The sequence below is a fragment of the Suncus etruscus genome, chromosome 20, assembly GCF_024139225.1.
Source record: "Suncus etruscus isolate mSunEtr1 chromosome 20, mSunEtr1.pri.cur, whole genome shotgun sequence".
NCBI lineage: Eukaryota > Metazoa > Chordata > Mammalia > Eulipotyphla > Soricidae > Suncus > Suncus etruscus.
The window spans coordinates 34,184,317-34,197,143 of NC_064867.1; the positions used below are offsets into that span (position 1 = coordinate 34,184,317).

The 12,827-nt window shown below is 48.4% G+C and overlaps 1 protein-coding gene across 2 annotated transcripts in view; it reads right to left on the reverse strand.

Annotated features, from left to right (window-relative positions):
- Positions 1 to 6,936, reverse strand: part of SLC6A11 (solute carrier family 6 member 11) — an 86,412-nt gene extending 79,476 nt beyond the window's left edge. Inside the window, exons 1-3 of one of the 2 annotated variants that reach the window (XM_049766278.1) lie at positions 6,630 to 6,934; positions 2,853 to 2,987; positions 2,576 to 2,716 (exon numbers count right to left, since the gene is read on the reverse strand). In XM_049766278.1, the coding sequence (XP_049622235.1) occupies positions 2,576 to 2,716; positions 2,853 to 2,987; positions 6,630 to 6,873 (520 nt within the window). In that variant the 5' untranslated portion in view covers positions 6,874 to 6,934. Of the gene's footprint in view, positions 1 to 2,575; positions 2,717 to 2,852; positions 2,988 to 6,629 lie in introns of both variants that reach the window. The other variant, XM_049766279.1, reaches the window with a different exon arrangement.
- Positions 6,937 to 12,827: the final 5,891 nt, after the last annotated feature.

A 12,827-nucleotide genomic window follows, 5' to 3' on the forward strand; every position in this document is an offset into this window, starting at 1 on the left:
GAGGCAACTCAACCACCAAACATCTTCTTCTTCTTTTTTTTTTTTTTTGGTTTTTGGGCCACACCCAGCATTGCTCAGGGGTTACTCCTGGCTGTCTGCTCATAAATAGCTCCTGGCAGGCACGGGGGACCATATGGGACACCGCGATTCAAACCAACCACATTTGGTCCTGGATTGGCTGCTTGCAAGGCAAACACCGCTGTGCTATCTCTCCGGGCCCACCAAACATCTTCTAGTCGAGCTCTGGCTCTGCCTTTCTGGTATTCACTATGTTCTAAACAAGACCTGACTTAACACAAGTGTACCTGCAGTGTGTTAACTCTCTTTCTCTGCTTCCTTCCCTCTTTCCATGATTATTCTATTTGCCACGAATGTTCCTCTAATGAAAACGCACAAGTCAGGCTCACACACTGTTGTCCTCTGTCTGAAGGTCACTGCACAGACCATCCAGAACATGGTCCATGCAGGTAGACTAGCCTCAAAATGAACAGATGCGATGATGGCTGCAAAGAACTCAGAAATCTCCAAGAATATCTCCTTGGACTGTAGTTTCATAAACATATCTGAGAAGACCCTGGCTGGAGTCAGGTTAAGAAAAAAAAAAAAAAACCAGCACGAATCATCTTGTTCTGCCTCATATTTCTCTGTCTTCTTACAAATTGGGATAAAAAAAAAAGTGAATGGGACTTGGAGGTCAAACACTCTCAGGAGTGGAAATAAAAAAATGGTCAGACCTAAATACCCAACCCAATGTCAATGACTATAGAATCAAGAGAACCAAACTATACCAAACTATACACAAAAGGGACTTGTTACACTAGCAGTTCAGTGGGTGGAGAGATGGGATGCACGCTGGGAACTATGGTGGAGCGAGATCAGCAATGGTGGTGGAAATGGCCCTAATTCACTGTCACTATGTACCTGAAATGCAACTGTAAAAGACTCTAATCCACATTGTTCTCAATAAAAATTATATACTAAAAAATGAAGCAGGTTGGGGCAATAGCACAAGGGTTAAGGCATGTGCCCTTCATACAGCTGAACTCAATTTAATATCCGGCACCATATGGTCCCCTAATGTAGCCCTGGAGGCCCCCAATAGCTATTATAATGTCCTGGGTGATGTCTCAATACCGCAGGGCCTGAACATCACCGTATCTTTAGGGCCTGGCATAAAACTGTCAGCCCAGCTGGCTGAGAATAACCAGGGGTGGCCCCTGGGGATGCTAAACAGATCTCCCTCAAACAGAAGCAGAAACCAAGAAAGAGATAATTAAAGATCCACAAATAAAAGGACAGGAAAGGAGGAGGTGGGGAGGGTAGAAACAGCAGGACCAGAAGCTCCTTCTAGCCTAATGCCTCCTGGCCTCCACATCCTGTCTTGTCTTAAAGTATCTCCATAACCCAGAGGCCAGGCTGATTTGGGGACACCATAAGCACCTCATCCATCACAAGGATGAGGAAGACATCCAGCTTGGGTGCAGATCCTGAAGCCAACTGACCAGGGCTCGGCTCACATGGAGACCCCTAGGGAAAGTTTCAAAGTCGAAAGCGATTGCTGGCAGGGAGAAAGGACACAATTCTGCCTGCTCTGGACAATGCAGTCACCAAAGAGTGAACAGGTCAAGAACATCAAAGTTGCCTAGAACACTGTTCCATTGAGGTGGGGGAGGAGAGCAGGGACTTCAAATATTTACCATGTTGACAGAGAGAGAGAGAGTTGATGATCAAAGTGGGCTGGGAAAGGACCATGGCCAAGAGTTGGACAGAGGTGACAGCCACAAGCATAGTGGCCAGGTAGCTGCTGAGGACATGGCTCTGGTATTAACAGATTGTCTACATGTATGAAGTGGGGTATTTTGAGCCAAACATGGCTATGTGCTCAAGAATCACTCCTTGAGGTGCTCAGGGGTCATATAAGATGCAGTAGCCTAGATTAAATGGTCAGCTGTGTGCAAGGCAAGCATGCAAGCACCCTTCCCACTGTATAATTTCTCCAGCCCCCTGTCATCATCATATCTTCTTCTCCTTCTCCACTTCTCTTCATCCTCCTCCTCCTTCTCCTCCTTTCTTTTCTTCTTTTTTCCTCTTTTCTTCATCACCTTCTTCTTCCTCTCCTCCTCCTTCTTTTTCTTCTTCCTCCTCCTCTTCTTCTTCCTTTTCTTCTTCCTGTTCTTCTTCTTCCCTTCTTCTTCTCCTTTTATATACTGAGATGCTGGAAATCTGGACTTTTCTTCTGCAGCATGTTGACCACACTGATTCTAGCATAACCCTATTCTAAAGAAACACAGAGCTGCAGGGCTGGCAACCAGGACCTGAGCCCTCCAACATGGTGTGTTTGTTTGTTTGGTTGGTTGGTTGTTGGTTGGTTTTTGCTTCTTCCTCATACTCCCACTCATCCCCCCACTGACTCTTGTTATCTGTCTTTGAAAAACACCCCATTTTTGTGAGGCCATCCCCAGAAACAGAACACAGGACAAGGAGGTCAGAGGACAGGGTTGGTCTACCAGATGAGGCCCCATGTCTGTGTTGCTCCCCACCCTGTCTCCCAGCAGAGCCCCTCTTGCAGCCACACCTGTGTTCCACTCATGGCCACATGTGGCCCAGGGGAGCTCCGTGGTGAAGCAGTTGCTCAGATAGAAGATGGCCCAGGCCAGGATGATGATATAGTAGACATTGAGGTGGGCCTCGATCACCTGTGTGGCATAGCCGATGCCTGTGGGAGGAAGAGAAGGAGCCATGTAGATCTCTCTGCCCTCCCAGGGAGCTGCTGCCACTTTCGCTTCCAGCTTTCCTCCCCCCATGAACACCCGCCAGGTGTTCTGTCCTTCTAGGGCACCCCTGACACTCACCTTCAAATAAAGGGCACACTTTTCTCCAACAGGTAATTCCACCTTCACTGGTGAACTGCCCCAGAGCTGTTTCCAGGAAAAACACAGGAATCCCACAGCAGATAAAAAACACCACATAGGGAATCAGAAAAGCACCTGCAAGGATGCAAAAGGAGAAATGGGGGAATATGGTTAAAGCTGCTCCCCTACCAGGCATGTTTCAAAGGTGCCTTTGCAGGGGCCAGAGAGATAGTACAGTGGGTAGGAAACTTGCCTAGAGCACAGCTTACCTGGGTTCAATCCCTGGCACCACCTATGGTTCCTGAGCATTACTTTGAGTACAGGTGCAGGAGTAAGTCCTGAGCACCATTGGTGCAGCCCAAATCAAAAGGAAGAGGAGGAAGAGAAGGAAGAAGAAGAAGAAGAAGAAGACTACAAAGATGAAAATAAAGATCAAGTCAAAGATAATGAAGAAGACAACAACAAAGAAGATGACAAAGGAAGGAGGTAATGAAAGAAGATGAAGACAAATGATAGAAGAAAGGTGAAGATGGAGAGGAGGAAGAGGAGGAAGAAGAGGAGGGAGAGGAAGAAGAGGAAGAGGAAGAAGAGGAGAGAAGACAAGAAGGAGGAGGAGAAGAAAGAGGAGAGAGGAGAAAGAAAAAGAAGAAGAGGAGGAGGAGGGGAGAAGGAAGAGGAAGAGGAAGAGAAGAGAAGAGGAAGAAGAAGAAAAAGACTAGTACAGGCAAGTCATGAAGAAGAAGAAGAAGAAAAGGAGGAGAAAGAGGGGGAGAAGAAGGAGGAGAAGAAGAGGAAGAAGAAAAAGACTAGTACAGCCAAGTCATGAAGAAGAAGTAGAATAAGAAGAGGAGGAGGAGGAGGAGGAGGAGGAGGAGGAGGAGGAGAAAGAGGGGGAGAAGAAGGAGGAGAAGAGGAAGAAGAAGAAAAAAACTATTACAGCCAAGTCATGAAGAAGAAGAAGAAGAAGAAGAAGAGGTGGAGGAGGAGGAGGAGAAAGAGGGGGAGAAGAAGGAGAAGAGAAGAAGAGGAAGAAGAAGAAAAAGACTAGTACAGCCAAGTCATGAAGAAGAAGAAGAAGAAGAAGAAGAAGAAGAAGAAGAAGAAGAAGAAGAAGAAGAAGAAGAAGAAGAAGAAGAAGAAGAAGAAGAAGGAGGAGGAGGAGGAGGAGGGAGGAGGAGGAGGAGGAGGAGGAGGAGGTGGAGGAGGAGGAGGAGGAAGAGGAGGAGGAGGAGAAAGAGGAGGAGGAAGAGGAGAAGGAAGAGGAGGTCTCTAGTACAGGCAAGTCATGCAGTTCCCAGAGTATGAGGTCAAGTTCTTGCTGTGAGGCCAGAAAATCAAAGAAAGTTTCCTACCTCTAACAACAAGAAGCACACATCTCCCACACATCTGCTGGCCCCACTTCTTCATCTACAGAATGGGGGCCTTCCATACAATCTCACATCTGCCTGTCCCAGAACCACAGGCCACTGTGGACACCATGCAAATATGCTCTTGGCTCTCTCTCCTTTCCGCACTGTCAATGCATTCCCTTTCTGAATGGTGCATCTTTCTTTTGAGTCAAGTATTTTTTGCTCAAGTCTTTTCAGAGTACCCAAGTGACCTGCACCAAAACATTTTTTTTAAGAGGGGAAAAGTTATGTGAGAAAAGATACAGGGAAATGGCATACAAGGACTCTGAACCCAGAATCCATCTCTCCAGACATTGGGCTGTGACTGAATCTGAAGCCAGACCACCATGAGCTTTAGTGTTCTTGCCTTGAAACACAATCACCTTGCCTGGGCCTTTCTGCAAAACAAATCAAATAACCAAGGGGAACAGAAGCTGGTGAGAGGAGCGAAGAGGGATTTTTCCAAATCCCTCCTTTACTCTTTCCCAGCGAATCACAAGACCCACGCACATCCCGTGCCTCCATCTGACCTCAGAAACCAAGGCTTTATTTACCTGTAATTGCTTTATTTTTTTTCTTCCAAATGAAATTGCTTTAACCACAGGATTAATGGCCATGACTAGAATCTATTCTGATAGGGCCGTGACACAGCTTTTGAGAGGGTCTTAGCTTCGCTGGATAGGAGGCTATTTATAAAGTTTCTCACAAGGAAAGAAATACATGTAAATTATTATTGGGCTTTATGGGACAAAGATATAGGGCTTGTCCCCCACTAGGTCAACTTGGATTAACAGATTCCCCCAAATCAGCAGAAGAGGCAGATCCCCCCAAATCTAGCAGAAGAGACAGAAGTATGGAAAAGAGTTAAGAAGGTCTGTTTGTTGGGTCTAAACCAGAGTGATGAAAAATCAGCAGCAGCAGCAGGCTTGTTTTTCAATCTTATCATTCATCTGAGAATCCTCAAGAACATTAAAGATCACACCTTCAGAAAGCCCTTTGCCATGTATTCACAAAGCTAGTATTTCCGCACAATTCCTCACTCAATGAAACCAGGAGTCTGTGTACCCAGTGGAAACACTTGGCAAGTTCAAGGAAAAATAATGACTCATTTGAAAACTTTACTCACCACAACCTTCTTTTTTTATTTTCCCTTTTTTCAATCCATGCAGAATTTGTAATGAACCCAACTTGTCCAAGTTCTATTAGGAGTGCTTTCTGTTTGGGTCTGACTATTTTCTGTTTCGAAAGTGATGTCACTGCAAATTTTGCCTGGAACAACCCCCACAGGCTCTTCCTTCCTTCCAACATTTGCTCAACCTACAACCAAGTTAGGGGGCTTAGGTAAAGAATGGAGGGTCTCCTGGGCCAGTTGGGCCCACTGGAGTCTCTGAACCCACTTATTTCTGTCCCCACGCTGAGCCACTGGCCACTCAATCCCAGGGCCCAGCAAACATGGAGCAGCCTGCGCTTGAAGATAAATGTCTCCAAAGAAGAAAGAGCCAGACAGAGGCTTCTCTTTCTTGCTAGGTCACAAAGGAAGCCCCACTTTACTCCACAGCACCCCACTCTGCTCACAGAAGCTCTGCCCTGAGATACACAACAGGAAGAGGCGTTCAAGTCTTTCTCCAGGAGAGTCAGTGCCTCCCAAGACACTGTCATGGGGTTTCTAGGCAGCTGACCCTCTGGTGTGACAACGGGGGGCCTCCTAAAGTTGGGGTCCAAAGTTGGAGAAAAGTTGGAGAAATGATTGGGATGACGCCACCAACTCTCAATGATGTGCCTCCCTCCTGCCCAGCTCCCAGCTACCTAGCACATGAAATTGGGCAGTTTGCATTTGTGGGACAGGCCTTCTGCCAGCTTGCCCCAGAGTGTCCGGGTGGCATCTGGACTTGGATAGACCAGAAAGAGAAAGGCAATTTCGAGATGGCCCAGGCAGAAATGCCAATGCCTTAAGCCCCAAGAGAGGATGGTGGTGGTCTCAGTCTACTTGGAAAAAAAAATGGGTCTGCCCTATCGCTTAGGAAGCAGCCTAGTGCCCAGCGGGCACAAGCAGGCAAGTGGCAGAATCAGCCAGAGAAGATGAGGAAAGGGAAAGTTTAGCAGGGAGCTGGCACGGGATAAGCAGGTCATTCCAAACCAGGGGGGTGCACAGGGTTCAGCCCCCAAACTGCAGGTACAGGAGAATGCCAGCTTGCCAACAAGTGCCAGCCCCACTGTACCCACCAGGAGCAGGTGGCCCATGCAGGTACAAATGCAAAGAAAGCAAATCGCCTCCTGTGCGCACAGGGCAGCCTGGAGTGGGTGCCAGCTAGCAGGTGGTCAGGGGGGTGTGCACCCGAGTTCCTGGGGTCCCCCAGGTCCCCTCCTTCCCGCAGCCTAACCCCCTCACCTCCTCCGTTCTTGTAGCACAGGTAGGGGAAGCGCCACACGTTGCCCAGCCCGATGATCTCTCCGGCCACGCTCAGCACGAATTCCACCTTGTTGTTCCAGTGGCCCCGCTCATGGACCGCCTTGTCTCGGGGTTCGCGCGTAGCTGCCACCGTGCACCCCCCACCGCTGCCCGGAGCCTCGGCCTCTCTCCCCTCCTCGGCCGCCTTCCCGTTGCCCAGGGGCAGAGCCTTCTCCGCCGTCATGGCCTGGCCAAGCTACTGCCACTGTGTAAGCCACCGGCAAGGCTCTGCGTCTCTGCCCGCCCAGGGCTCCAGCTTTTCTGGAGGCGCGGGGGACGGGCTGGGGAGCCACGGGGTGGAGTTGGGGGCCGGGCCTGGCTGAGAACTCCATGGCCAGGCCCTCCCTCCTGCACCCAAGCCAGCCCCCAGAGCCCTGGGGGACACCTGGCTTGCTCCCATCCTTCCCTTTGGGGTACCACTGTGGCACAGGCTAGGTGCCTCCCAAAAGCCCTAAATAAGGTGGCATTTCTTCCTAGGAGCTGCACATGCTCTGGCCTCTGGTTCCAGTTTCTCTGCCCTGACCATACCAAGTCCCTCCAAGGTGCCAGCAAGCACCTGCCCGAATGCAGATTCTGAGTGCCAGGTCCTGCCCGTGCAGTGTGTGCTTGCTAGGAGCCCAGGAGAGGCTGATGCTGCTCTATCCAAAAGCCAGGGGTGACGGGGCTGGTTTAGTCCCTGTCTCAGGGATTTGCAGGCCGCCAGGATGCCAGCATCTCCTGCCTGGCCCATGGCAGGATGGGCATAACCACCACCACGGGTCCTGAAGAAATTAGGGCTCCAAGTTGCCCCCAATCTCACTCCCTGTACTAATCCTCAAAAACCCTCTGTCCCACAGGTGCCTCATTCCCTTCGAGCCTTCAGCCACGCACCAAGCCTAGTATAGGTCAGGGGCTCGGGGACTCTTAGCAACTAGAAGAAGGCAGGGAGGGAGTGGGGAGATAGAAAGGTGCTGGAGCGGTGGTGCAGCAGTAGGGCATTTGCCTTCCACGCAGCTGACCCAGGACGGACCTGGATTCGATCCCTGGCATCCCATATGGTTCCCAAGCCAGGAGTGATTTCTGAGCACATAGCCAGGAGTAACTCCTGAGCATCACTGGGTGTGGCCCAAAAACAAAAAAAAAAAATGAGGAACAAATATTAGCTTAGCAGGGTCATGCACGTCCAATCCACCACCCCTGTTATTTCACCCTGGAAGAAGTCACCAGTCCTCCATCTATCCCTGAGCATCTCTTCTTGGAGAGAGTGCCCCCCTCTCCCCCATGTCTGGGTTCTTCAACTTCTCCTTTCCACTCACAAGTGCCCAAGCCTCTCCCCACCCCCAAGCCCTTCTTGCCACCATCTCTTCCCATCTCATTTCTGGAAAGAGTAAGTTTACTGCTGCGCCTCGTCTCCACCTCCCACTCACTTCTGAGCCCCCTGCAATCTGGCACCCACCCCCAGGCGCCTCAGAGAAGCTGTCTGCAAAGTCCTGAATTTGTCAAGGCCTAGACTTCTGGTCTACCTCCAGCACCATCTCCAGACAGCCTTTTGCACCATTATTCCCTTCTTTGTAAAAAAAAAACAACAATAATAATAAACGGCTGTTATTGATGTGGTATTAGTTTCTAAGGTTTTCCAGGTGATAGTATTGTCCTGCAACATCTGAATTTACTTCACTATGATTCCTGTCCCCCACAAAGCTGTGTCCAGCTGGCTCCCTGCAGGGAGCCCCATGGCCTGGACTTACCCAGGAGAGGCCATGATTTTCAATTTTCTTCTAATAGTCCCAGAGTCTGGTTTTTCTCTGTCTTGTTGGTCCTCTTGTCTTCCATAAATCATACCATGTTTGCCTTTATCTCCCTCAGAGCACCTGCTTGGAGAGATGAAAGGATCTTCAAGAAATGGCGCGGAGAAAATGGGACACACACACACACACACACACACACACACACACACAGTGAAACCAGCTTGCTTTCCATAGCACACAGTAAAACGAATGCCAAAAAGATGAGAGCCTCTTTTTCCTGCTAAAAATTCACTGCAGTGTAGATTCCCAACACAGCCTGCCTATGCGACTGTTTCTCTGTTCCTCTTTGCTCTCCCCTTAAATATGGCCCTTCTTGGGGGCTCTCAGCCTCAGCCTCAAAGTGGGTGGTTTCCAAAGTCCCACCCCCAGGTGCTGCCTAGGCTCTGCTGGAGAAAATAAAGGGCCTGGAGTGGGATGGGGAGCAGAATAAGCTGAGGCCAGAATGATTGAGGGATTCAGGCAGGATCTGGCCATCTTAGCCTGAATTCCTCCCTGGTCCGGTGTGACCATTGTCAGCTCTAGCCTCTCATGAGCCACTAGAAATCTTGGACATGGACATGTTTTGCAGACATAGATATTATGTTAATTGCTACAGTGGTGCTAGTGAGGTTATTAATTGCCTAAAACTCTGCCTTGGCTCTTTCTCCAATAGGATAATTTTTGCTAACCCCAGCATGCCAGACAACCACATAGTCTGCTGGTTCTGACCGGAAATGGCGTTTGTCTCCCATGAGTCTGTACCTTGTACTTTGTTTTTTTTTCCCCCTTTGGGGTGATCTTTGGTGCTGGATGAAGAGTGGGCAATAAACATGAGAAATCATCTGCCTCCTCAGAGGCCCCATGTCACATGTCTACATAGCACTTGGGAGTTGATAAGAGAATAAGGGCATCAACTTTATAGAGACCTGTTTCTGAAACAGATTACTGCCATTCTTTTTCCAGAATGGGTACAAAATTTTTTCAGATCTTTAGTCTGCTGCTCAGCTTAATTCCTTGCAGATGACTTCCTCTGGACCAGCAGCAGGTCTTCTGTCACCCTATTGCAGATTTAATAATGAATGAGCATGAAAATTGGGGAGTTGGTTCTCCTCTTCTATAGACTAAGACTTAAGCTACAGTTGGGTGAAGGTAGAGAAAGAAGAGGGTGTATGGTCCTATAGCCTGGGGTGCATCTTTTCCTTCTGAATCCTTGTTGTCCTCATTTTTAAAACCCAAATTGCACTTTTAGTAACTGAAAGAACACCCATGCCCAACTGCCCAAAGGTAGCCAACACTTCACATATTTACATATTTCTCTCAAGAAAAGTAGATAATGTCCGTTTCCTCCTCTTAGTCAATAAATATTTAAAGGACAAGAGACATATGGCTAAGGTGCTTGCCTTGCACACAGCTGACAAAAGTTTAATACCCGGCACCTCAAAGTGTTCCCCAAACCCTTCAAGAGTGACCCCTGAGTGAAGATCCAAGAGTAAGTCCTGAGAACCATGAGTGTAGCCCAAATATAAAAAATAAATAAATATTTAGAGATCATGGTTATTTTATAGAAATGTTTTTCTATTTTCTCCTTATCATGATCTGGAAGAGCTCCCCTCCCCACCCCACCCCATCATTTTAGAGCTAAGTCTCTAGGGCTTCCCATTTCTTTTCTGTTTTAGTGACACAACAGCTGCCAAGATGGTATCAGGTGCATGTGGGACCCTAGAAATTCAGGGTCACGTCCAAACTCTGGCAAGATGGCAAGGCAGGGAGCTAAACTTCTATACTCCTCCTCCAGGCTGGCATTTAGCTATTTTGTTGTTATTGTTAGGGGGCAGTGACCTAAAGCACCCTATGTCCACTGGAAGGATGCGCTGAGGTTGAGGTTGGAGCCAAAGCCAGTATGGGCCAGGACGATTTTCCCAGAGCAGTTTTTGGTGCAACACAGTGGAAAATAAAGCACCTGGCCTGCAGTCAGTTGAAGGGTTCACTGAAAGGTATGAAATTAGAAATGTCCCTACAGTGCAAACTGATTCATCTTTCCTTAGTTAAGAGGATAAAGGCAATCACAGAAACAGTAGAAAGTTGTTTCTTCTTCCAAAATCAGGTGTTGCAAGTCAGGCCCTGAAAAGGTTGACTGATGGAGGTATGGAGTATGAGGCCTTTCTCTTCCAGCTTGGAGCACGCATCTGCCACCCTGTCTAGCTGACGGTTCTGAGGTGAAACGGCAGGTAAACAGGTCGCAGACAGTCAGGCTTGTGGAAATATTAGCTTTATTCGGTGGACAAGACTGAAGTCCAAAGACTCAGCCTCAGTTCCAGCAAAAAAGCCCTGAGCCTTCCACAGACCCTTGTTTTTATCCCCCAGAATCAGGTCCCACCCAATGGTGGGATCAGACACCAACCAATGGTGGAAGCAGAATCAGGTATTACCCTAGGGTGGGGACAGAATGCCAGGTCACACCGTAGGGTAGAGCACAATCACTAATCAGGTTAGGGTCAGCAACATACTAATCCCCTAAAATATTTACATACACAACAATCAGGAATACCTTGGCCTTGAGGATTGTCCTTTTTTTTTTTTTTTTTTTTTTTTTTTGGTTTTTTAGTTTTGGTTTTTGGTTTTTGGGCCACACCCAGTGATGCTCAGGGGTTTCTCCTGGCTATAAGCTCAGAAATCGCTCCTGTCTTGGGGGGCCATATGGGACACTGGAGGATCAAATCACACTCCATCCTAGGTCAGCCACGTACAAGGCAAATTCCCTACAAATGTGCCACCGCTCCAACCCCATGGGATTGTCTATTTCTAGAATAATCACTTCTATAACCTCCTAGAAGCAACAATCCCTCTCTTCCTGGCTCCTTTATTTCATTTTGTAAGTTCGTGGATTGTTTTTGATTTTTGTTTACAATGCTGGGGTCAAACACATGACTTCACTGGTTTGGGGCTGAATTCACCCCTTGGGACCCATTGATACATGCCTGTGACTAGCTGGTTCTTCTCATCTTCATTGAATTTTGAGGACGTGTGAGTAGGAGGCTCTTCCATGAGCCTCCTGGTACATAGGAGATCATGAAAGCACTAACATGGATACATGTAGCCCCATCCCCCAAATGTACATGCAACCCCGCAGTAGCCATAGGGACTGTATCTACATGCCCTGGAGAGAGATAATGTAGATTTAATTTCTGCTTTTATGACATGCATAAAGTAAGCATTGGTTGTGGGCTTGGGTCAGTTGGACCTGAGGTCAGGGGTAAAGTGTCCAAGCAGCAAGGGTTTTCGCACTGGACTGTGGCCCCTTTTGCTGCAAGAGCTTCAGAAATTCTTGTTGGGGTGACCCCGGGACATACTCTACCTTGGGAATTGCAAGGCTTCAGGAGACCTCAAAAGGAAGTTCCTCTCCTTCTCCAAGGCAATAGAACCCAACAGGACTTTCCTCTCACCTCAGGAGGTTGCAAATGCTAGCAGGAAAGTGGAACTTGAACTGATCATAGGCTGCAGGTGTACTGCATGGGCTGCCCTCAGGAATTGTGCAGTGAGAAATGCATGCTATATTCTCTTGCCAGATGGGCCCCCAAAACAGCTGTCCTACAGGTGCCTGCCTACCTATCCACCCAGCCAGGCAGGCACACAAGATGAGATGGTATACACTATTGACCCACACCATGCTGCCTCCAATTCCAAGTGGTCTAGACTGTGACTGCCCTCACTCACTGGGTTCTGGACCCCAACATCTGACTCCCATCTGCCCCTTGAACCTTGGCAGACTTCCTGGTGAGTTAACCCAAAGTTGTTCATGCGTCACTTGTGTGTGTCCCTGGTGGAGGACCATCAGCTGGTTCCAAGTGTGGTAAACTTGGGGCTCATGTATGCTTGGCTATTTGGGGGGTCTGGAATGCTCAAATTTGGCCCATGTAAACCAGTGGTGATGGTTGTTGTGTTTTTTTTAAAACCCTTTTGGCTTAGGGGCTGGAGCGATAGTACAGTGGGTAGGGTGTTTGCCTTGAACATGTCTGACCCAGATTCGATCCTCAGCACTCCTTAAGGCCCCCCAAGCCTGCCAGGTGTAAGCTCTAAGTGCAGAGCCAGAAGTAGCCCCTTGGTGTGGCCCCAAAACAAAAATAATAAAATAAAATAAGTCCTCTTGATTTATGAAAGGCTTCCAGAAATACTCTACTTCTGGGTGTGTTTGGGTATTGGATTTGAGTGAGATGGACCTTCCCCCCACCCCAACTTTGGTCCAGCCCTCTCCCCACCATTAGAGGGTCAGTGGATGTTGTTTTTGGGAGTTTTCTTGGTGGTAAAGTCAGTGGTGGTTCATTTTTACACCCCAAGAATCTTCTAACAATAAAATGACCCTCACCCCTCAGGT